The sequence below is a fragment of the Argiope bruennichi genome, chromosome 11, assembly GCF_947563725.1.
Source record: "Argiope bruennichi chromosome 11, qqArgBrue1.1, whole genome shotgun sequence".
Taxonomy (NCBI): domain Eukaryota; kingdom Metazoa; phylum Arthropoda; class Arachnida; order Araneae; family Araneidae; genus Argiope; species Argiope bruennichi.
The window spans coordinates 47,227,666-47,255,159 of record NC_079161.1 but is presented as its reverse complement, the minus strand read 5'-3'; the positions used below and the strand labels follow the sequence as shown (position 1 = coordinate 47,255,159).

Genomic DNA, 27,494 nt, shown 5'->3' with positions numbered 1-27,494 from the left:
GATAAAGAACTTGCAGAAGAGTGAAATCACAATCGGAGGGGAATTACGACATTAGAATCACAATGCATCGAAGGGATAGTAAAAAATTGTTAATAAAATAATATAAGATTAGTTAACGATGCATCGAAAGGATAATACAAAACAGTTAATACAAGATTGGTTAACAATGCATAGACAGGATAATATAAAATTGTTAATAAAATATAAGATTAGTTAAAAAGGCATTGAAAGGACAGTATAAAATTGTGAATAAAATATAAGATTAGTTAACAATGCATCGATGGAATAGTATAAAATTGTTAATCTATACTTATCATAAAGCTCAATGTGTGTGTGTGTTGGCGCTCTACAGGCCAGACCGTTTGACATACAGCTACCAAATTTGGTACATGTATACCTTGGAGGTTGGGAATGTGCACCTGGGGTTTCTTTTTTCGAATTTTTAATTAGAATTTTAATTATTAATTAAAAACTAACTTTCCCGCCAAAAAAATCTTCCATTTTCCCCACCGCCAACTTTTCCGCCAAAAAAATCTTCCATTATCCCCAGCGCCAAACGAGAAAGGCTTCAGTTTTTTTTTCTCCCAACAGTAATGAGGCTAGGGTTAAAATTTTTCGGCGGATTATTTCAATCGGTTCTGTTTATTTTCTTAATGTTTGATGCATTTAAAATTAAACATTGTTAATGAATCAATCTTTCAGATTCATTCTGAAGTACTTTTGAATTAAAATAAAACAGAATAAAGGAAATTGAATATGTCTAATCCGCATAATGTCTAATCCCAACTGGCGTAGAAAAAATCACGCATTTGCGTTACGTAACCGGCGAAGAAAATTCACGCATGCGCATTCTGTTCTGATTGTTGCCATGACAACGTTATCAATGGATGATTTAAATTATTTTTGGGTTAGTTTCATGCTTTTGTAAATAAATTGTATTTATGTTAGTTATATATTTTTTGTATATGCTTATAGTTTTAAGTACATTGTTTTTTAAGTAGTTTTTTAAAACCTGTTTTCAACCGTTTATTTTAAACGATTCGTTTTATTTTCTTAGTGTTTGATGCATTTAAATTTAAACATTGTTAATTAATCGATCTGCTCATAATGAATCTAAGATAATTTTGTTGACCAACTCTTGAGATATTACATAAATTTAAAAAGATATTCTTTAGTGCCCATAAAGTTTAAACGCTGAGTGACTCTATTTTCAGTAATCAGATTATAAAAAAATGCTTTGTTTCAGTAAAAAATATTATTATATTAATTGAAGATAAATTCTTTCCACTTTAATTTAAAGCATAAATTCTACGGGTGCTAACAGAAATTGAGAGAGATACATATTACGTTATGACTGAAGGCCTTTATAATATTATGAATGAATTATATGATAATCAAAATTTGAAGTTTTAAAATATTTTGATGAAGAAGCTATTAAAGTAGAAATTGCATAAAATATTTAATTATTAAAATTTTAACGAACATTAAGATTGGCGAACCGGCTGGTCGCCAAAGGCGGCTAGTAAAACATAAGATTAGTTAATGCATCAAAGGGATAATATAAAATTGTTAATAAAATATAAGATTGATTAACAATGCATCGAAGGGATGACATAAAATTGTTAAATAAATATAAGTTAGAATTTTTTTTCCTAACATATACTGTACAGGCATTTCGGTTTTTAAAAGGAATAGCAATAATTGGTATAAATGATAGTAATGAATATAGGTAAAACTTTAAATATTAATTTTCAGTTTATATTCTTTATAAAAAAGTATAAAAAAACCCCGATAATTACTTAGTGAAATTATTCTTTCAAATTTTTTAAAATCAAAACTTTTAAATAGGATTATAAATAAAAATTTATAAATAAATTATTTAGTTATTAACTATTATTTATTATTTAGTCATTAACTATTGAAATCATTGAAAACTCCATTTATAATGGCATGTATGTTTGTGGCACGGAAGTGCATTTCTGTTCAATGTTAACTATGAAGCGATCCGAAAATTACATAAAAAATGTCTGCATGCTTCTTATATTATTCTATAGTATAATTTCTAATTAATAATATTTAATCATCATGGTATTTGGTTTTTCCATAGACAGACAGTATGATGCTCTTGCAATGCTCTTACGCGACAGAAAAAAAAATGAAAAGATGAAGGTAATTATTTGTATAATTTTTCAGTGTTAAGATAAAGTTAACACTGAACTTATCATTTATATAATTTTTCATTTATCATTTTTAACTTATCATTTATATAATTTTTCATTTATCATTTTTAACTTATCATTTATATAATTTTTCAGTACTAAGATGAAGGTAATTATTTATATAATTTTTCAGTGATAAGATGAAGGTAATCATTTTTATAATTTTTCTGTGTTAAGATGAAGATAATTATTTATATAATATTTCGATATTAGGATGAAGGTAATTATTTATATAATTCTTTTGTTTTAAGATGAAGCTAATTATTTATATAATTTTTTTGTTTTAAGATGAAGCTAATTATTTTTATAATTTTTTTGTTTTAAGATGAAGGTAATTATTTATATATTTTTTTTGTTTTAAGATGAAGATAATTATTTATATAATTTTTTTTGTTTTAAGATGAAGGTAATTATTTATATAATTTTTTTTTGTTTTCAGATGAAGGTAATTATTTATATAATTTTTTTTGTTTTAAGATGGAGGTAATTATTTATATAATTTTTTTTGTTTTAAGATGAAGGTAATTATTTATATATATTTTTTGTTTTAAGATGAAGGTAATTATTTATATATATTTTTTGTTTTAAGATGAAGGTAATTATTTTTATATTTTTTTTTGTTGTAAGATGAGGGTAATTATTTACCTTCATTTAGTTTCAAGATTAATGTCCCATTAAGAAGTTACAAATTTTTTTATTTTAAGTCTAATAATGTCATTTCGAACCAGTATGCGGAAAGCAACACAACATCTAAGTCAATTGAATAATTTTTATACATTCAAGCTACATTAATATGAGGATATTAGGGCAAGTGATTTAAGTGGGACATTCAGTGGGCATTACTCCTACATGCGCAATGGATGTTTCAGAGATCCAAGCCTGTAGATCTCCAAAGCCGAGAACTTATTATTTAAGTATCGTAACCACAATATTTTATCTCCCAAAAGTTTAGTTTTAGATTTTACCAGATTTTAAAGCAACACTAGGGTTATTTTGGTAACTTTGACCTCGTAACTTTGAGCAGCGGTCAGATGACAAAGACGGCACCGGATCTGGCACCCCCTCTCCAATCTTCCACACCACACCAGTGGGAGAACATTTGGCTCCGATGGATTTAGTGTGCACCAGACCTGCTTACACGACGGTTCTTCGGTGGAATCGGGTCGCGAACTTGAAATCCTCCGGTTCCGAACTACCAGGTTTTCTTGTTTACTACCAGGCTACCGTGGCTCCTTTATTTTTCAAAAAGCACACATATATTATACAGTATTAGTGGTATCGTATAATATTCTTAAGTTTTGAATAATATAAGATTTCATAATAATGAACAACAGGCTGTGCTGCTTGGGTGAATTCTTTTGAAATTTGTACAGGCAGAATTTTATTTTAGCATTTGATGACCTATAGTAACTTTTTGGTAGTATTTTTGCTACAGGATAGTAGAAGAACAGACTTGGAATATAATTTAACTAAGTATCTTATTCCGTGAATGCAAAACGTTAGCGCTACTACAAACTCTGTATCAAAAATCCTGAAGACCCCCGGATGGAAAAACGTGAGAGCAAGTGGTGGCGAGTTTGAAGAAAAAATCAAATAAGAAAAACCTTTTCAAAAGTTTATTAAAGATATTTTAAGGCTGAACATTAGTAAATGGATTATTATGATTAAATGAAACGATTAAATTCCACAGAATCTCATATAGACAGAATATTGGTTAGGTATTTGATGGTCTATTGTGTCTTAATGGTACGTCTAAACTTTAAAAAAAATGTCTGAATAAATCTGTGGACTATTTTATAAAAGATTCGCAATGAAATGGAGTTTCCTAATTTTGAACCTAAAATCATGAAGATTCTTTTACAGAGGATGATTAATCGTAAATTGGTGCTAGTTTATTAAAGTATTAGGAAAAAGAAATATATGATAGAAAAAAAAAAGTAGTACAAAAAATTAATAAAAAAATATTTTTATCAGTGTGCTTTGTTTACATCATAAATTAAATTCTTTGCTTTTCTCTATTCAGGAAATGCATTTATTTATGACAACTTTCACTTTCTCGTACATTTAATATAGAGATAGTATAATAATTGTCAAAAAATTCGAATTCGAAATTTCGACAAATCTCCACGTTTTAGATCTTCTTGAGTTTAAAAAACACATATCCGTTCGCCTGTATGTCTGAGACAAAGAAAACGCAAAAACACTTTGAGCTAAACGGCTGACATTTGGTATACGATCTTTACATCAAATTCGTAGATTTCGGTGAAATTTTGAGTAAAATCGGTTCACATGAAGTTTGCTTGTTCTGTTGTCTGAATTTAAGGTAACACGACAACTATAAAACAAAGAGAGCTAGATATATAAGATTAGGTAAACAGATCTAACTTCTATCGTATAGATGGCTGTTAAATTTTGAGACAAATCCAACATAAGGTTGTCTGTCTTTCGGTCTGTACTTTCAGAAACATGTTAAATATATAGTTCAGAAACGCAGTGATTTAAATATATCAAATTAATATGGGAGTTTTGTGACAACAAGTGTAGTTCAAAAACGCAGTGACTCAAATATATCAAATTAATATGGGAGTTTTGTGACTACAAGTGTAGTTCAAAAACGCAGTGACTTAAATATATCAAATTAATATGGGAGTTTTGTGACTACAAGTGTAGTTCAAAAACGCAGTGACTCAAATATATCAAATTAATATGGGAGTTTTGTGACTACAAGTGTAGTTCAAAAACGCAGTGACTTATATATATCAAATTAATATGGGAGTTTTGAGACTACAAGTGCAGTTTTGTATCAATTTTTTTTCAATCGGTTAGGAAGAAAAAGCGTCTAAAGCCCAAATTCAAATTTTGGATACTATTAACCGTATTCCAGGGATTTATCGCCAAAAAGTACGCCAAGGATCATATGGTAGTTTTAGTAAAAATGCCAAATTCAAGCCAAAAAGCCAATACCAATCAAGGCGTTCTGTGGTTGGGGAGGTTTATTAGAGAGTATGCGAGAAAATTTTGGGATGACCAACCCCGCCGGTTTTTAACTGTGACCGAAATATAAACCAATGGGTATAATCACCCTTAAATTTTCTCGCATATTCTATGATATGGGCAATGTTATCCCTCGTCTCCTGCATAAAATCGTAGACCTTATCCAAGGCATAAAAGCCAAGCGTAGTCAGATACACAGATTAGCAACATGCCAGGCATTAAGCACTAAAAAAACTCGCCAAAGGTCACAGGATAGATTCAATAAAAATTTTAAGATGCTAAATTCGCGAAAAAACGTAATATTTCGTAACTATTTTATGCCAATACCATGCAAGGCGCTCTCTGGCATAACAAGTTTATTGAATACGCGAGATTTTTTTAGGGACACCCCCGTTGAGTTTTTTATTATTGAAAAGCCATCAACGTACTTGTTAAGTATATTCACTTAAAATCTAGTCATTTTCATATTCTATAAAATAAAGAGTTATAAAATTTTAACATTTCAATATGCCGTCGTCCTGGCATATTGGTAGCACTTCTTCCCCGTGATCTAGGAGTCTCGGATTCGAGTCCCGGTTTGGGCATGGTCGTTCTTCCGTTGTTCTGTCTGTGAGATGTGTGAATGTGCCCTCCTGTAAAAAGATGTTGTGCAAGCGAATGAGTGATGCGTGAGTAGCAAAATCGTACTCTTGGCCCTAGTTGGCGCTACTATAAAAACAAGAGACGCTCTCCCTCCGATTTAAAGCGCTGTCTTAGTAACAGCGGGCTTTTCCGTGGCAAGTGCCATAAGAAACAACAACAGCAACAACATTTAAATATTAGATTCTAATGTTATTTGAATAGCTTGAACCTAAAAGTATTTTTTTAAATATTAAAAAGCTTTTTATATTTGCCTGTTAGAGTCTTTTTTTCCCATAAACAAATTTTGTACACAGCAACAGCAGTTCGCATTGTGTTAAGAGAATGAGTATCGATAAAAATAGCGAACTTTCGCCATTCAAAGCCTGTTACTTTTCTCATTTTTCAATATAAATAACAAAAAATAAAAAAAAAAAAAAAAAAAAAAAACCGCATTTTCCGAAAAAGTCTTATAATAAGTCTCTGGCTTCTTTCGGTTTAAGGGGTTTTCTTAGGGGAAAGCACAACGTTGATATATTTTCTGCTTGACATCTCGCAAGAAAAACTGCTCCAATGATCTTTCTGGCCTATCAGAGTGAAGCACACTTCAGTGCTGCCGTGCTTCAGCACTAAAAGGGGGACGAATTTGATGCAGGAGCTTATATTAAGGCGCTGCCGTTGCTAACATATGGTATCTCTGAGGTAAACTGAAAACGACTTTTGACCTTAAGAAAAGATATATTTGAGAAATGCGAGGTATTCGCTGTCAAGATGTGATGCGATAATGTTTAGATTTGTGGTTTTGAGTGCGTTTTTGAAAAATTCTGAAAAGGAAAAAATTGTTTGCAGGTACTTTGAGACGGTAGGTGAGTTATATTTGAAATGGTGAAATTGAAGTTTTTTTTTTTTTCATTCTTATCGAGAATGGAATAAATATTTTGAAAAATAAGTGGAACTTATTATAAAATGCGAGAAAAACAGCAGCTTTCTCTTTTTATAAATTGTGGAATGATACGAGAGAAATATGGAAAAATGTTTTGCAGTGGGTTCATATCATTTTTTTCAGTTAAAATTAATCAAATAAAATTGCAATATGGAAAAAATACCTTTTCTTATCTAAATCGTGAAATAATAAAGAGAAAAGTATGGAAAAATGTTTTCCAGACTGCTTATGATATTTTTCACAAATAATTATTAAAATGATCTATACTTTGGAATGAAAAAATTGTATTAAATTATTTAAAATACACATGAAAATGGAAACATTTAGTTTATATAGATTAATTTTATATTTTGAAACATTCAAATGTTAATTTATAATGAATTTTAAAGTTCAATAATCAGTGAGATGGCGAGAAAAACACGTTAACAGGTGCACTCTTGTCAAACTTTCTCATTACACCATGGGTTCAGTTACGTTTAGTTATATTAACATCCCGTTTATTTTAAAGCAATACTAGACCTATTTTGGGACGCACCTCGTCATTTTGAACCGCGATCAGATGACGAGGGCGACACCTGAGCTAGTGCCTCCTCTCCAAAATTCCACACCACGTTAATGGGAGGACGTTTGTCCCCGACGGATTTAACATGCACCAGACCCTCTTACACGACGGTTCTTCGGTGGAATCTGGTCTCGAACTTGAAGCCTTCGGTTCCGATGCCAAGATCTTACTAGCAGGCCACTGCGGCTCCACCACACCATGGAAGATGTTAAATATTGAAAAATTTATAAGACTAGCATATAGGGCAATCTTTAGTAAAAACCGGGCTTAAAATTGTATCTTTCTCATTCAGTTTGGTTACAGGTACCCATAATCAAAATTACCTTATTCAATTTATAGTGGTTTTTTTTCCCTTGATAGGTTCATCGGCTGCTACAATTTGGGAATAAAAATGTAAACATATTTGTGCATATGTAATCATAACTTAATTTCAACAATAACACCAGAACAAAGCATCATTTAGATCCCAGCAATTACTATAATCATATTTTCAAAATAAGGGATTTTAAGCATATTATTGATTTTATAGGAAGTGAAAGTTGAAATTGGATATAGGAGAAAAGTAATTTTGAAACTCAATGAAAGTTAAAATCTGTTCTATTTAGGATTAATTAGAGAGAAAGTAGCAATAATTAAAACCATAATTATTTATATCGATAATCAGTTTTTTTTTTACCAAAGCTGTTTATCAACAATAATATCAATAATACATAAAAATCCTGTTTATCGAATATATTTGAAATACTTTAAAGAAAATCACTTTGACATTATATTTTTGTTTTTTGCAACTTTGCATTTCTTTTACTAAGTTAGAAATGAGCTTTCTAATGCACAGCTGTTAAGTGGTATTCCGTCACAAATATGTATTTACCATCAATCGGAATTACAATTCCTTTTATTGAAGAATAATTATTTATCGTTCTTCAAAATACCAAAATATGTATATCACAAAATATATTCAAATATACTTAAATCAGTCAAAATAGTCCAAAAAAAGAGAAAATAGGAGTTTTTTCTATACCTTTTATAGTTTATCATTTCTGTTATTAGTGATAATGAGGATATGTACAATTGCAAAGTGGCATTCCTCCTGATATTTCACCTTTCTATCTAATTTGTATTAAGATAGTAATTTATTTTATCTGTAACTCAGTTTAGCACATTGGTTTTTTTTATCTTCATTTACATTACATACATTTACTTTTTTTCTTCATTTACATGTTCAGAGTTTACTTTCAAGCCATCTAGTTTGAAATTGCAAAATTTGTATTAAAGTAATATTGTTGAAACAGCTTATTGCGCAATAAATACCTATAAAGCCGGTAATTAAAACACACCTGCATGTTTCAAATGATGTCACGAATCAAATTAGTACAAGAAATATCGACACTGGAATACATTTGCTTTCCATTATATATCTATAAACTCGACATTTAAACAGCATAATAAATACATATCGATGAAAATAATTTAAATACAATATGAGCTCTATAAATAATGATAATCCAATATTAGATATGGCGATCGCTAAATTCATTTGGGTATATATAGTTACGGAAAACACATCCAGTAATTCTATGATAAGAAATCCAATAAGCTCTATAGCGAAAAATTATGTATTTATATTACAACAACGGTAGGAAACAGTAGCAGGTAGGTTTAGTTAAGTTTAGTTATATTAACATCCCGTTTTAAAACAACACTAGGGCTATTTTGGGGCGGACCTTGCAATTTATCAGATGACGAGGACGACACCTAAGCTGGAACTCCCCTCTCCAAACTTTCACACCACACCATAGGGGGGAAGTTCGGTCCCAACGGATTAACGTGCACCAGACCCGCTTACACGGCGGTACTTTGGTGGAATCGGGTCTTGAACCGGTTCCGAAACCGATACTTTAACACTAGATCACCGCGTCCCTGTAGAATAGGTAGGAGAACATAAATACCGCCCTTTCAGAAAGTATTAACATGCTAAGCAACTTCAATAGCACAATAGTATTCAGAAAGTTGCCAAAAAACTGGTTTTGCATTTAACACTCCAGGAGAGTATTTACTCGATTCATTCGCTGTTGCTTTAGCGCTTTTTATGGTATCCATTGCAAGTTATAGAATTTTCTAGAAAAATATATGAATTTCGAGTTTCGATTTGGAGCTCGTCATAATTCTTCTATTTTCGAGAATCTTAACTTTTGTTGCCAAATTTCAAAACGGTTGCCAAGGTCGAAATTAAGGTTGCCTCTGATTTAGCATCTATTCGGAAGCCATTAAATTATCTGTAAAACTTTTTTCCTTACTGTAAGACAAACAACGCAGGTAAGCAAAGGTTTGCAACAATATTATGTTCTTTACTGAAATAAGTTGATTGAAGTATCTAATTTTGGTGGATATATCCATCATATACCTTCGACGAATAAGGCCAATAAGGCTCCAGCTTCAATGAAAACACAATTTCAATGACTCCGGACACTACGGCCAAAGTCACAAGTTTCTTTCTCTGTCATTTATGTATTTTAAATTGTATATTCTTTACAATTATTTAATTAAAAATGGATTTAAAGTAGTGAATAAATTTCTTTGAAAATTCGGTAAGTATTTTCAAAAACTGACATGTCTTATTTTTTAACAAATGTTTTCCTTATTGCATGGCAATGACTAAAATATACCACGATGTTATGAAATTAAATTTATATGCACAAAAATGAATACATTTTAAATGTTTAATTTTACAAATCAAAGACTGCTTGAGAATCAAAAAGAATACCTAATACGAGCGTGAGCCGATCGTAATATAAGGTATATAACACCCGTATTAGACATACGCATACCAAACCTAATATGAGCTATATTATAGCCATATAACTATTATATGCACATAACGACCATATGCCAATTAAATATTATATGAGAAATTTGAACCTAATATTTAGTGTATATTAACCATATCAGCGACTGAATCTAATATGAATTTTATAACAGCTCCATTACCATTATATGCACGTAATGGCATATATCCATAATTTCTATATAGCTATTTCATGTAAAAAGATAAAATGGTTTTACATATTTAATTTTAAAAATCAAAGGCTTAGACTTTGTAGATGAAGGGACCCCCCCCCCGCCATTTTTTATGAAAGATTATCGAGCCTCATATGAGGTATACAATAGCCATTTTAGTAATTATATGCACTCAGATTTAGTACGAGTCATATAATAGCCATATAGCGTATAATGGCCGTATCAAATCATATGCTATATGAGAAATGCAGTATCCGATCATATGCATTGAGCCTAATAACAGTTATATAATAACTATTAGAAATTAAGTCTAATATGAGATATATAATCTCGTTATAGCCCTTAAGTGGACATAATGGCCATATAAACATTAAGTGGCCATTATGCCGTATATAAATGATCACTCAACCTAATATTAGTTATATAATAATCATATTTGCATTTATATTCGTACCAAGTCTAATGTTAATCATATAGCAGACATATAGCTATTATATGAGCAAAAATATATATATTTCACATGCTTGATTTTGACATTATAGATATAAGGGAAAAATGCTATTGTATGAAGGATAATCGAGCCAAGATTAACGGAATGTTAAATAAAATAGGATGCAAGATTATTGCAAATTAAATCCTACCTGGTATTGCAGACTTATCTTTGATGTCCTTTTTCCAACTTATATCAATTGTTGAAGATGTCGTTCCCTCAATTTGAACTATAGGAGAAGTCGGAGGCGCTAAGAAATGATAGCAAAAAATTTAGTATCAACATACTTCAGCTGAAAGGAACCCAAACGACATTAACAAAAAATGAAATATGATGAACATATAGTATTTTATAACAAAATTATACACATATGAGGATGTAATATCGCATGTTTGAAACTGGATATAAATTCGGAGATCTTGGAAGACATATATTACAAGAGAAAAATAATAAATCGCATTTCATTAATTGAATTATAAATTTTTTTTTTATAAAAATTGATATTTAGATGTATAATTTGTTATTATTTACTTCACGTTAACAGTTTTATTAAGATTTTACAGATCATTAACGCTCTTATTTTTATTTAAGATGGACGGTTTTAAGATACCATGAGCATTCTGTAGAGGTGAACAAATAAATTAACAGATAGAATGGAAGTCCTAAAAAGAATCAGTAGAAATTTTTAAAATATAACACATGCTGAATTACTAAACATTCGGAAATCCACTGATTTACAAAATTTAATTGTAATACCGACTAAGCAAAACAGAAACACATATATATTTCTGAAAAATACTTTATAGGACGAATTCACTACGCTAACGACAAGCATGCTCAGCTATTTGAAAGATATATAGTACATTCATCCAAGGAATAATTAAAAATTCAGAAATGAATAAATCTTTAATATGATAAAGAATTCTAAGAAGTGAAACTATAAAGTCTACATAGAAAAACAAAATACCAGCATTTAAAAAGTACCTGTTTCTAGAGTTTTGCCAGTTATTTTGCTTGATTTAGGACCAGCACCAGCAGAGTTATATGCCTTGACAACAATATCATACTTAGTAAAGGGCTGAAGACCTGTAATGTAGGTAGACTGCTGTTCCTTTTCACTGTTGCTTTCAACCTGCTTGAATACATAGTTTTCAGGGGAATTCGATATCCGGTAGCCAATGTAATATCCTTTAATATGCCCATGTTGTGTTTCTTCGCTTGGGGGCTAAAATAGTTAAATATTCAGTTTAGTAATGGGAAACACACTCAAGTTTATTTCCATTGGTGTTGGGAGATATGACCTTAATAAATTAATTCCCAGATCAATAAGTAGTATAATTAAATGAATTAAATTGAAATGCTGTCTCTTAATGTATTATATTTTCAATTAATAGCGAAGTCGTATTATCATATATTGATATTTAAGCAGTATATATTGACGTACATTATCATATATTGACTTGTTTAAGCAGAAATTAAATATAATCCCATGGGCAGTAAAGTAAGTTAAAAGGTTCCTTGAAGAGTATTTTTGCTCCTTAAATTCATCTCATTAATTTCATGCTTGTGAAAATATGATTTCGTTTCCAATTTTCGTTGAATTTTCGAAAGTTAAATTTTTACGACTTTAGGTACCCAAAGGAAAAAGAACATTTTAATAGTTTTCAAAATTTGAAATACATCATGCACCAAAATATACAGTACTGAAACTCGCGCATCTCGAACACGTGGTTGCGTATGTCGTCGAGGCATAGCTCCAGCTACACGTGTTCGAAGTAGTGAAAAGGAAGTTGTGTTGTGCAGTTATTGTTGGAAATGGGTCTCTCGACGGTGGAAAAAGTATTTATAGTTGTGCATTATTTCTGCTCATACGGAAGCGGTCGTGAAAGTGGACCAAGTTTGGAAAAGGTGGCAGAACAATCCCAAGAGAAGTTTAATAAGACGGTCTAATAAGTGATCGAGATATTTCTTCATGATTTGAGAAGGCTTTGTTGTGCAAGGAACATTCAGAAGAATAGACAGTGGTATCAACAGGACGGGGTGACCATCCAGACATCTCGAAAATCTCTAGCCATGCTTCAGCAAAACTTTCCAAGTCGAAATCATTTCACGTGGTTATCACTGGCTTCCCACACCCATCCCATTTCCCCCATCTTAAACCACCTGATGCTACTAGTGGGGAATGTTAACGGAGAGTGTGTTCAACTGTGAAGATCCACCAAGAACTGTGCCTGCATTACATGAGAAAATCTTCTCTTTTTGCAGGAGTCTGCATCAATTTTTATTTGAGGATATGTTTGAGAATCTGCGCGAAGGATATGAACACTGTCTACAGCGATGTGATGCACGCTTTGAACATTTACATTACGCATACCGTGGTAAATCAACACGCTAATAATGTGTATGTAAGTTAATTAATTTCTTTTGAGGAAAAATAAACCACAGATGACAATAATGTAATTTTGTTCATCTTTTCATTTCAGTACTGTATATTTTGGCGCATACTGCATTTCAATAATTCAATAAATGTCGGAATTTAATTTTAATTAAACTTTAATTATGTTAAAAGTCGTCAAATAGTAAATTCGATAAGCGTTAATTACACCCTCATTTATCTATACTGATTAACGACGAAATAAAGAAAAATATAAGATAATAATAAGTTAGAAAGGAAGCTTTGAAAATTGACTATCACCGGGCAAGAAAAAAGAAAGCAAACAAAAGCTACTAAAATGATTTAAATGTTTGAAGCTAAAAAGTTCTTTTGAAAAAGTTATCAAAAATATTCAAATTTGTAATTATTATGCAATTTTTGTATTTATAATTTTAATTATAAATACAAAATATATTTTTTTTATAAAATACCGGCATATTTTTTTATAAAAATTATAATTAATCTATTTTAAAAACTGATATAAGAGAATGTTTGAATGAAATTGCATCCATATAAATATTAAAAAAAAATGTTATAGAAATTTTTGATCAAATATTTCGAAAACATGTTTTGAAAACTTTACAAAACATCTAAAATATTTTATGAAAAATACTTCGTTCATTTTTAAATCAAAATTTTATCTTAAAGATTCAGAATTATAAGTTTTAGAAAAAGGAAATATGTATTAGAAAATCTAGAATAAATATCAATATTTGTCAAGAATTTCTTTCGTGCAGAAAATTAAAAAAAAAATGCTTAAGTAAATATTTTGCATCTGTAAATATATATCCATAAACTTATATATATATGTTTATGAGAGGTGTTTTTGTAAAAAAAGAATTACTTTAAGGTATGAATAATATAGCCCAGCACATACGAAAAAACATGGCAGCTTTGAGACAAATATTAGAAACGAGTTTCGAATTTTTATTTTTATTTTTATGCGCTACATTTTGTTTATTTAGTTTAAATATGAAATAAATTTAGATATTCTTCGCATGTTCTCATGTGTCTTCTAGTTCTTCTATTAAATTAAAGAAATTCCAATAAATTTGCAATCAAATGAAACGATCAATTAATATAAAATAAATTATTTAAAATTAAAAAGCATACAGGATGTTTTAAAACTGGACGAATAATAGAGTATTTTATATTGGAGAAACCTCTGACAAACTCAAAGGGTTGTTAGTAAACATGAAATGTAAAAGGTGTATGGTATCACGAACCCCATTGAAAGAGGAACAACCGTGTAAAACACATCATGATTTCGACGTCAAGCCGGAACGACAAAAAGCAGAAGAATAACTACAAAAAATATTTATTTACATTTATTTGGCTAATTATTTCAAGATGTGTTGAAAGTGGCTACCTTTGGCTGTGCCGCATCATCTTCAATAATGCAAAAATGATTTCCTGATGAGTTCGAGGATACCAGAAATACTTTTGATGTCTGCCGCATCGACGACATTGATGGATATGGCTATCGCTGATCCCATTCTATAGTCTTCAATGACGTGAAAGCTAGTTCCTGATATGCTCGAGGATGCCAGATATGTTTTTGATGTTAGATATGGTTATCTGTAATCCCGTTGCATCATCTGCAATGACGTAAAAATGATTGCCTGATGTGCTCGAGGATGCCAGATATTCTTTTGATGTTTATTGAAGCGTCGACTGTGTTGGATGTGGTTAGCGCTTATATCGCCGCATCATCTTCAATAATGTAAAAATGATTTCCTGATGCGCTCGAGGATGCCAGATATGCTTTTGTTGTCTATTGCAGCGACGACGATGTTGGATGTGGGTACCGCTGACATCACCGCATTGTCTACGATGATGTAAAAATGATTTCCTGATGCGCTAGAGGATGCCAGGTATGCTGTTTATGTCTACTGCAGCGTCGACTATGTTGGATGTGGGTACCTCTGACACCATTTCACCGTCTTCAATAATGTAAAAATAATTTCCTGATGCGCTGGAGGATGCCAGGTATGCTGTTGATGTTTATTGCAGTGACGACTGTGTTGGATGTGGTTACCGCTGACATCGCCGCATTGTCTTCAATGATGTAAAAATGATTTCCTGATGCGCTCGAGGATGCTAGATAAGCTTTTGATGTCCATTGCAGCGACGACTATGTTGGATGTGGGTACCACTGACGTCACCGCATTGTCTTCTATGATGTAAATATGATTTCCTGATGCGCTGGAGGATGCCAGGTATGCTGTTGATGTTTATTGCAGTGACGACGATGTTGGATTGTGGTTACCGCTGACATCTCTGCATCATCTTCAATGATGTAAAAATGATTTCCTGATGCGCTCGAGGATGTCACTATGAGATCCTTCGTTGAACACGTAACATCTCCTTGAGCACGTAATATCAAGGCGATTATACATCTTGCGCGGAAATGCGCAGGGACATCATCATTTTTGGGTGCATTGCGACTGACACACTTTATGACATTATCAGATGAGCGCGTTGCTGAAAAACGGGATACACTACTCCATTCAGGTGTTCGAGCGGCAAATATGGCCCCAAGAATTAATCAACAAGGATGTCTGCCCATATGTTCACACTATACCTCAGCAGAGATCTCTGCGTTACACTGAAGCTGTATTATCCATCGCATAAATATGTATGTTATGCGTGTTGAAAATGCCTTCTAATCTCAGAATCTACATGTGATTTTTGCGACTTTTACCGTCTTTAATGAACTATTTATTTAAAATTATTTAGTGTATTTAAGTACGCTATTTTTAAGTTCAGAATGTCTGAAATTTGGCATAAAGACAAATTTCATCCACAAGGATAGGCAGATTGTGTTTCTGCTGTTTGATTAAATATAAAAAAAATGATATAAATCTACAATTTTGATAAAAGTTTTATGCATCAAATTTTACCCATTTTTTTATGGTCATGGGATAGTCTTATATTTATTACAGGAAGTTTTAAAATTCTAAATATTTACTCAAAATTTGAATCGAAAGTTTTGTTGTGCAGAGAGCTTTTATCAAATTTCATCAGACTTGTTCAAAATGTGTATGAATGTGTATGTATATATATGATATATCAAAAGGTAAAGAGATTTCTCAAAATAATCATGCTTATAGGGGTTTTAAATCTTAAGATTTGATAAAATTTCGCTGATTTTGGAATCTTGATATTTTTTTTTACAATTACACAAATATCCCGTTTTTTTCTTCAAATCACTCTTATAACTTGATTTATAGATGTTTCTAAAGTTGTTTTCTAAAGAAGCTTTGTTTTCTGATTTATCAAAAGCAAAGTAAAGAAATGTTAAGAAACATCTTCAGTCTTTAAAAGAAGAAAGATTATCGTTCCTCATTCATTATCGTTCTTCAGGTGTAGAAAGATTAACATTCCTCATTCATTGTCGCTCTTCAGGTGCAGAAATATTATCATTCCTCATTCATTGTCGTTCTTCAGGTGCAGAAATATTATCATTCCTCATTCATTGTCGTTCTTCAGGTGCAGAAATATTATCATTCCTCATTCATTATTGTTCGTCATGTGCAGAAAGATTATCATTCCGCATTCATTATTGCTCGTCAGGTGTAGAAAGATTAACATTCCTCATTCATTGTCGCTCTTCAGGTGCAGAAATATTATCATTCCTCATTCATTGTCGCTCTTCAGGTGCAGAAATATTATCATTCCTCATTCATTATTGTTCGTCATGTGCAGAAAGATTATCATTCCTCATTCATTATTGTTCGTCATGTGCAGAAAGATTATCATTCCGCATTCATTATCGTTCTTCAGGTGCAGAAAGATTATCATTCCGCATTCATTATCATTCTTCAGGTGAAGAAAGATTGTCATTCATCATTCATGATCATTCGTTAGGAATTGAAAAATGATCATTCCTCATAATTATGTCTCACATTTAAAATATTCCTGAATATTTACATGAAGGAAAAAGAGTTTTAAAATAAAAAGTAAGAAGCGTGAATCTTTGTGTCTTTCGAAAATATACAATTTATCAAATTTATCTAATCATACTTTATTGTGAAATTTTCAAAGAAATTATTAAAGATTGGTAAACATTTGTAGGGGCAATTATGCTATTTTTGGAATTTTATGTGACACAGAAGTGTTTTATTTTAAAGTTGAAACTTTCGACATCTGTGTTAACAATGTAGAAACCAAGCAATATTTAGAAATTTTAGGTTTATTTTTTAAAACTGGTTTTACTAATGTTAATACACGCAGAACCTTTACTGTTTATATTCAAAAAAATGTACTTCCGTTTATATTGTGTAGTATTAATTTCATAAGAATGTTTTTTGGATTAAAAAGATCATAATCATATTTAATACCGTTGACTAAACAATTTTTGAAAAGTATCTATAATGATTTTATGTATATATATATATATATAATTTTTAACATGACTTATGATTTAATAATAATACTAATTATAAATTTATAAATTTCATTAATATTTTATATACATATGAGTGCATGCATTAATGAAATTTATAATTTTTTAAAAATTTATTATTAATAAACTTCGATAACAAAACAGTAAAATGGTGTTACAAATTATAAGAAAAATACGTTTCTTCATAGATTATTTAATTTCTGCAACTTGCATTTGATTAGAAGTTTATTTTTTTTTCTTTATGAACATGTTAGTCAAGCTTCGTTCCATGAATTTATATTGACTGAACTGTGAATAACTACTCCTATAATAAATATTGTAAGAAACTTCATGCGGTAACGTTTTTTTTAATATAATAGTATTAAAATAATTGTCATTAAAGTTTTGATAAAGTAAAAAGTAAAACATTATTTTGCTGTTAATTTCAATTTTAAAAATTCCAAGAATTGCAAATTGCATTTAAAATAAAAGTTGAAAGCACTAGAATCTTAAGTATTTTTAAAAGAAGAGATAAAGGATCTCAGTTAAAAATTGACTTACTTTCCACATTACTTTAATGGACTGAGCACCTGTTGAATGAACTTGTACTTCTCTAGGAGAGCCAGAAGGGGCTGCAAAGAGGGAAAAAACTTCTGAATACCAATTTTATTCTTAAATTCAATATAATTACATTCAGTATGTTTAATTCATGTTCAGTTTGAGGCTTTAAGGCTGCCGGCTCGTATACACAAGTAGTAAAAACTGGTTTCTATTTTTTCTTACTATTTAATAACTGTAACTTTGATGATATATTGTTTTAGAATTTTGCTACATTAAATATTTATTTTTATCCCTTCTCTTTTATAATACAAGTTATCAAGAAAAAATAAATGCATTCGATATCTAAAAATTTATATTGGAGTGTTTAAATATACTAGAGACTTAATATATTGTGACGGAAATCCTTCCGGTAGGTGTATGGTCCAAAAATCTAATAAAGTCTATGCGTTGTTTTATTCACAAGAAAATTATTGGGCAAGCAGTGCATGTAGAGACTTAAAAATAAGCAGATAGATTTCAACAATACTGTTCAGAATGCAATTAGAAAGCTCGTTTCACAATCAGTATCTCAAAAGGATAATTTTCCGCTCGTATAGGTGCCACCGCTTATATAATCTCTATAACGAGTTACAGTCCTTATTATTCTGAGATTCACTATTACATTTTTACTAGGGATTTTTAAGCGAATGTGGTTCACATTTGTGTTTCACTTGGAAGTAATTCAGGTAATCTTATAATAGACTACAATTTGTTGTTAAGACATTTAATAAATTTTTATTTAAAAACATATACTGGATGGAAACTGGATAATAATCCTATTTTCTTTTCTTTTAAATTACATTCTGCTTAAACTATTATGTCATTAATAAACTAAAAATTTAACAGAAAGGGAAATTCAATCTCCTAGGCTCTACCATTATTAGAAGTTCTTCCTTACTTATTAAGTTGCTAAATTTAATGATTCATGTCTTTCTATATAATCTCTCGGAGTCAATCTATAATTTTATAATCTCTCGTAAAATAATCTCGTTTATAATCTCTCTCTCTCTATATATATATATGAAGTAGAAAGAAATATATAAAATATTTCGATAAATTTATCACTAAAAAATTGTACGAATAAAAGACATATAACTCTATAAAGCTGTCATATAAAATTGCGCCCTTGGGTAAAAGTTTGGCATTTTTTATTTTCAAAAAGTCATACAGAATTCAGTTATCTTTCACAAGAGAAGCTGTCGTAGATTTAGTCTGCCTTTACTATAAATTTTTTTTTTTTACTTTTCTGTCTCCAAATCACATTTTATACCAATAGAAATTTCATTTCATTCCAGTACCTTCTTCCTCTGTAGTGACATTAATAACAGCACTCGGTCGGCTCTGTCCTAAAGCGTTTTCTGCAATCACTCTAACAAAATATAAAGTCACTGGAGTCAGAGCTCGCAGCGTGGCGCTATTTTCAGCTCCAGACACAATCAACTGTGATGTTTGTCCGTTCCAGTGCGAGTCTGAAAGGAAATCAATTAAACATATGTAAGGAAAAATTAATGAAAAATTCTACTAATAATTGAGATGAATGTATGGTGCTCTACAGGTCAGACCATCTGCTCTAAAGCTAATGACCTACATTTTTATTTACTTTACAGAGTGAGAAAGTTAATCTCGGAGTTGTGTTTTTAAAATTTTAATTAATAAAAAATTAAGCGAATTAACTTCTGAAAATATCACAGCATAAAAATAATTTTCGCTTCATCTTAAAATTCGAAATTTGTTTTTCAAAAGATAATTTTTATTTGTTTTATTAGATTTTTATATTTTTAATTAATTTTTGAAAATATTTTAAGTTTATTTTAATATACTTACTGTTGAAAAGAATCTGAGGTTCTTTAGAAAGTTGCTATTAATATTTCATTTTGGTCATTACTTTTTCATATGCAAAATATGCAAATATAAAATATTATAATTGCCCCAAAAAGTTGACCTCGAGATTTTGACAAATAGCCACTTTTCAGACTTTTAACTGTAAAAAAAATACACATTTTTGGAGTTATGTTTTCCATTCTGTATGCAAATACCTTAATTAAAAAAATTAAAAATCAAACAAATTAACTTTCGAAAATATTAGAACACAAAAGTGAATTTCGTTTCATTTAAAACTGAAATTTTTTTTCAAAAATAAAGTTTATTTATCATATTATACTTTAGTATTTTTAATTAATTTTTGAACTTTTTTTATTTTAATACATTCATTGTTGAAGTAAAATTGAGGTCATTTTGAATGTTGCTACAAATATTTCATGCTGACCATTATTTTTTCATATACGATGTATACAAATATAAAATATTATAATTGCCCAAAGAGTTGATCTTGATATTTCGATGAATATTCGTTTTTTAGATTTTCACGAGTCTAGAAAAACAGATTTTTGGAATTATATTTGTTATTTTCGATACAAATATGGAATGTCAAGAATATTTGTGATAAACGAATGAAATGTGCTTCATGGGCCCCACTCCAAATTTATAAATTTCTATCAAATGATAAATGAAATCAATTTAGAGGAAGTTTATTGTCTCGCTGTTTGATTATAAATCAACACGACACCTTCAAAACAAAAAGCACGAGATGAATAAAAACTGGTACACAGATTTAACTTCTAAAGTATAGACACGCATCAAATTTGGAAGCAAATCCATGAAGGATTTGACAGTCTATCGAATACACTTTGACAAACATGTAAAACGATAATTTAAAAACGCAATGACTTAAATATTATATAAGATTTGTTATGGAATTTTGAGACTACATTTGTAGTTTTGTGTCAAATTTTTATTTTAATCAGTCTGTATAAAAGGCCAAAATGCACTTTCGGTTTTCTGGTACTTTTGTACCCATTTCATTCCACCAATTAATTGCTAAGATCGTACTGTGACAGGCTCTTTCATAATTATTGCTTGCCAATGATAAGAAAAGGAGTTTATATATTACGAAGTAAGAAAAAGAAGGAAGGCATTTGTTGAAAATATTGCAATAAGATTTATAATCTTACGTTAGAAAATAGTCACAATTATGGACTGAAATATTATATTCCAGCTGAACCCACACATTGCTCTTGGCATGATAAATGTCAGCGAAATGAAAATCGTGATAGGAGGAAATTAGTTGTGAAATCGATGATATCGTTAGATTAAATGCAGACGATAAAATTTGAAACAAATAAAAGAATATAAAAAAGAGCTAGAAAGAAGATAAATGAAAATAATATTAGAAAGTTTCTGGCAAACGATAGAATTATAATTAAAATTACAAAATAATGATTTATACGAATTCCGATTTCCCTCATTTGGCATCTTGCCAAATATACGAAGAACTAATATTTTTTTCCTTGAAGACCAGTAAACAAAATCATTGCAATTATAGTAAATCAGGAAAGCTATTAAAAATCAGCGAAGAAAGCTCTTTCGATAGTTCTTGTTTTAAATTTAAAAATTTCAAATAAAAAATAATTTGAAAAATATATATAGAATATGAGATGCAGAGACTTTAATTTTAATTCTTAAAACGTTTTTTAGAAAAGTAATTATATTTTTAAAATTTTTTTAAATTGCAGTGAATTAAATCAAAAATATAATCAAATTTTAGAAAAACAATTCTATATTCTTTTAGATGGACTTACTAATGATATTATAGAAAAATAGATGGAAGAACGATCAAAACAACACAATAATTTATTAGATTCAACTTTAATTACGGCTTTAAGGTAAATTGAATCAATATTATAATTACCTATATGACAAATTTCATAATTTTGATTGCAGAAAATTTGTCTAGACTTCAAAGATACATATACATAAGCACACTACTTTTTCATTACAGTTATGCAGACTATTCCAAGAAAGTAAAATAAGCACTTATTCATTTAAATATTGTGCCAAGACAAATTCTTTAATTCACAAATATTTTCTAAATACGGTGGGTAGTTATATGAATACAAATGGTGTTTGTTCTGTGAAAGTTGATACGAGAAAGCTAAAAATTTTGTACTGATCTCATAATACAAAAATGACAATTAGTAAAATTATTTTCTTACATTTATTACACATACAAAGTTTTACACTTTTATCTACAATATTTTTAGAGATTTTAAAGTGGGATCTTTTTGGATTGGATCTTTTTTTCATACCTGATGCTTCTATTTGAATAAGTCTTCCGTTGTATACTTCTGAGGTAAATGATATACTACAACAACTTATTAAAAGAACGGAAAGAAAAATGATAGTGCATTTATTAAATCTTCTTAAATTAAAAATATGATCAAATAATTTATTGACTGAAGAGTATTTTTAAAAGAATTCAAATGAATTTCGTAAGAAAAATAGAAATATAAAACTGCATTCGTTGAATAATAGTTGCATACGCAGGGATCTCATTATAATTATAAACAGTATAATTCATCAGAAATTCAAAAACTTTCTTCATTGCTAAAATTTTTAGGAAAGTTTACATTTATAGGAAATATAGCTTATATTTTTTAGTTATTATACAGCTTATATTTTTAGAAAAGTTTACATTTATAGGAAATATAGCTTATATTTTTTAGTTATTATAAAGCTTATATCTTTAGAAAAGTTTACTTTTATAGGAAATATAGCTTATATTTTTTAGTTATTATAAAGCTTATATTTTTAGGAAAGCTTAATATCAGTGCATATATGCGAGCAAAGAATTTTATTTTCTTCATCGGAATTGCACTACTTCTCTGAGATACATCAAATAGTTAATATCTCAGGCTTCTCGCCCCTTCTTCGTAAAGTCGAAATTGCAATTGGCAATAATCAATATGAACAACAATATATATATATGATTAAAAATTTATTTCAAGTCATGATGCTTGACTGATATATTAGTAATCAAATATTTGCTTACTAATATATTTTCTGTATTAAATAAATTTATATCTTTTATCACCTTTTAAATTTAGAAATAAAAATATATCTACAAATTTTTTAAATAGAATAGTGAAACTGTTAAATATGTAAAGAATAATGTAAGAGAAAAAATTTACTATTTGACGCTTTTACATTATGGTGGTCGTATGAAAAATAAATTTTATCAAACTTTTTATTTTCGAACTCCACATAAGTCAAAGAATATTGGCACAATTATCCACTTTTGATGATATTTTGTAATTAGAAGCAAAGGTTTAAGTACAATACTTCGGGAAATAAACGATTTTTTTTCTTTTTTGGGACATTCTGTAGAGTTTGCTTCTAATAAAATTCTTGTAAGAAATCTACCTAAATAAAGTTGTATTTTAAATCATATTTGAATGTTTTTTTGTTTGGAAATTATTTGGCATTTTTTTCATATTATTTCATCTCTTAAAGCGAAATAAAAAAAAATTCAAATATCAAAATATTTATTCAATTTAAATGTTTCGCTTTTTTGGATATTCTGTGTAACCTGTTATTAATTGCATTTCTGTTGAAATTCTACCTTAATAAAGATTTATTTTTAATCCTATTTTGTACGTTTCCTGGAAATTATTTGGCATTTTTTATTCATTATTTCATTCATTTAACAAATTCAAAATGGCCAAATATAGGACAACTTATATAGTCTTTCGTAAATTCCATTCCTGTAAGAAATCTGTCTGAATAACGATTTATTTTTAATCATATTTATAATGTTTTTTATTGAAATTATTCGACGTTCTTTTTACATTGTGTCTACTATTTATCGAATTTAAAAATTTCAAATATCAAAATGTTTATCAAATTAAAATGTTTCACTTTTTTGGATATTCTGTATAGTCTATTATTTATATTATTTGTGTTAAAAAAATTTCCTATATAGAGGTTTATTTTTGATTATATGTAGTATATTTCTTGGAAGTTATTTGGAGTTTCTAGCTCATTATTTCAGCCATTTATCGAGTTCAAAAAGATCAAATATCAAAATATTTATCGAATGAGAAAGTTCCATTTTTTGGGACAACTTGTAAAGTCTATTATAATTAGCATTCCTATATAAGAAATCTATCTAAAGATTCATTTTTAATTTTATTCAGAACCTTCCTGGCAATTATTTGGTTTTCATTACTAATTATTTCATTTGTATATCGAATTTAATTGTAAGTTTACTTTCTCAACATCTTTCCAACTGGGTTAAAATGCCTAAATCTCTTTTAACATAAATCGGAATAAAAGTATGAAATTTATGGCTTTACTATGTTCATTTAAAGTGGCTTTCAATAAGGTATTGATATCTCTGAAAAAATATTTTAACTGCTTTAAAAAATAGCACTTTAAAAACTAATAAAGGATAAAGAAAAAAATACCCTGTAAACAAAAAGTAACAACACGCATTCTTGAGTTTTTCAATGCTTTACTTATCAAGAGTCCTTGGAAAAAAAACTTTTATTCAAGATATTATATTTCGCAATGTTTTGTATACGAAAAACTTTTTAATCTCCTTTAAACCTTACAAAAATCACTTAAATGTATGTTCTTTTTTTTTCCTGAGAAGAGCATTGATTGAAGAAAAAAAAAAAATTGAAGATATTAGCTCTTGTTTATAAGAAATTTCTTAGTAAGTTCTCAATAAGAATATAAAAAAAAAATTCCTTAGAAAAGCTCGCTCTTTCTAAAATTTTCTACAGGAAAAAAGTTTTCTTTTCAATTCAGTTTTTTTGTACAAATTTTAAACAATAACACATACACACAAAAAAAGTAAATGGAAACCTTTTTTTAGTAATTATTTTATAAAGATTGATATTTTTAATATTGTTGCCGTCTAACAGAATTTTCAATAAATGCTTATAACTTTCTATTGAAAAAATAGGACATGCATCGTAAAAAATGAACTACTGAATTAGAAATTTTTTAAAAAAGTCAGATATACTTTTAAAATTCTTGTATAAGGTGAGAAAATATTGTAATCCATTAAAAACCATCGGGTGTGGTCTCCACAAAACATTCTCGCATACTCTTTAATAAGCGTGTCATGCCAGAGAACGCCTTGCATAGTATTGGCGCACAGTATCTACGAAATATTGATTTTTGATGTAAACTTAACATTTTCACTGAATCTGTCTTGCTATTCTGCAAGTTATTTGGCGATTAATTTCTAGCATGCTTAAAAGCACTAAAAATCAAATTTGAGTCTTACAATGTTTTTCTCAACCGATTGAAACAAATATTTGACCCAAAACTACAATTGTAGTCACAAAAGTCCCATACCAAATTTGATATTTTTATGCCATTGCTTTTTTAAATTATTACGTTTACATGTTTTTGAAAGTACAGATCGACTGATAGTCAACCTTTGTTGGATATGGCTCAATATTTGACAGGGGTATACGCTATAGATGTTAAATCTGAGTACAGAATTTCATCTATCTAGCACTCTTCGTTTTGTAATTATTATGTCAACTTATATTCGAAGAGCCGCGTAGACGGACTTCCTCTGCACAGATTGTACTCAAAATTTGATAGCACTCAGCAAATTTGATCTAAAAGTCGTATACCAAATTTCCATAGTTTAGATCAAAATGTCCGTGTTATCATTGTCACAGATAGACAGACGGACGGACATTTTATAAAAATGTGTTTTTTATGACTCAAAGAGGTTCTAAAAATTGGAGATTCATCAAAATCTCGAATTCGAACATTTTGATGATTACTATGCTTTATCTGCACTACGTATACGAGAAAGAAAAAATCGATCTCGAGAACTAAATTTGCGCAAATCATAAAATTAATATTTTGAAACTATCTTTATCTATAAACACAAGATCGGAACGAACTAAATAAACGACAATTATTATTTGGATCTTACATAAAAGAAAATTAAATTTGACAAAATTTCGGATGAAATCTGTCGAAATAAAATTTTTGTTTCTGTTCTTTTTTTTTTTTAAAAATGGAGCAAACTAGATAAGTAAGTTATGAAATTCAACTTTGTTGTTAGAATAATATTTCTTATTCCAAATGCTGACGTGAATTTATTTTCGCATAATTATTTTTTAAAAAGTTCAGATTATACATAGATAAATACATAGGGTTTACGCAAATACATAGGGATTATACATAGGGTTTACTTGGCGATTCAGATTATACATAGATAACGTGTTTACTTGGCTTTTCTCAAATTACGCCAAGATTGACAATACTACATTATAAATAGGATGCCAAAATGGTTACATTCCCGAGTTTATTTGGCGATTTCCAGACCGCGCCATGATAATGGGTTTACTTGGAAGTTTTCAGATTACACGAAGGTCGCTGAGCTCCATTACGGATAGGGATGGCATATAGGATGCCAAGATGGTTACACTCTCGAGTTTATTTGGCGATTTCCATATTACGCTATGATAATGGGTGTACTTGGCAGTTTTTAGACTACACGAAGGTCTCTGAGCTCCATTACGGATAGGGATGCCAAGATTTCACCAAGATGGCTACATTCCCAGATATATTGGCGTTTATACTTGACTCCAAGATAAATATACGCCAGTTACTTCGACTAGTAATGATTCGCAGTTTTTGGCTTTTTATACAGGTTCAATAAAATTAAGCAAGTACCGATTTATCTATATTTAGAAGCTTACTTTTATGTCAGAATTTAATTATTATTTGAAAGAAATGTTTCTTTCAGAAAAGCTTTTTAATCTAATTAAAAATCCATCCAACAGACTTTCATCTGAAAGCTTTTCAGAATTACTAGTACTTAAGACTCAATAAAAGACGTATTCCTTTGAGACACAAAAGACCAAGTAGATTTAAGGCTTCTTATTTTACTAATACTCAAGCTGACACAACGAAACACATAAATAGAGGAGGGTTGTGCTTAATCTGGCTTAATCCGAATTTACTGTCTTCCCTTTGTTGTATTCAAATTGATTGTCTGATGGATTAATGCCATCAACAAAGTGAAAAAGACACCAATTTGTTAGTTCTTTGCAAAATATCTCATCCCAGTTTCTTAAGTCTGGAAGTATTCAGTTGAGTAAGTAGATATAAAAAATTGAGCTATATGAGCAATACAGGATATAATCTACATCCTTCCTAAAGAATTGCAAAGTTAATTACTTTTAAATAAAAGAGACAAAGCTAAGTATTATGGAGAATTTTATTTTATTGTTAATTAACAATTAGAAGTATTAGTAATATAAGGCTCTTGTAGAATCGTCTAGCCGAGTTTTTATGTCCCATTTCAAAGCAATGCTAGTTCTATTATGAGATGGATTTAGTAAATTTGACCGGT

At 29.5% G+C, this 27,494-nt stretch overlaps 1 protein-coding gene across 4 annotated transcripts in view; it reads right to left on the bottom strand.

Annotated features, from left to right (window-relative positions):
- The window catches only part of LOC129957597 (cell adhesion molecule Dscam2-like), a 929,106-nt gene that overhangs the window by 82,704 nt on the left and 818,908 nt on the right, over nucleotides 1-27,494 (bottom strand). For 2 of the 4 annotated variants that reach the window (XM_056070014.1, XM_056070015.1), the window contains exons 16-19: nucleotides 19,564-19,734; nucleotides 18,227-18,297; nucleotides 11,829-12,069; nucleotides 10,996-11,094 (exon numbers count right to left, since the gene is read on the bottom strand). In XM_056070014.1, coding sequence (XP_055925989.1) covers nucleotides 10,996-11,094; nucleotides 11,829-12,069; nucleotides 18,227-18,297; nucleotides 19,564-19,734 — 582 coding nt within the window. The remainder of the gene's footprint in view (nucleotides 1-10,995; nucleotides 11,095-11,828; nucleotides 12,070-18,226; nucleotides 18,298-19,563; nucleotides 19,735-27,494) is intronic. The other 2 variants (XM_056070016.1, XM_056070017.1) reach the window with 1 other exon arrangement.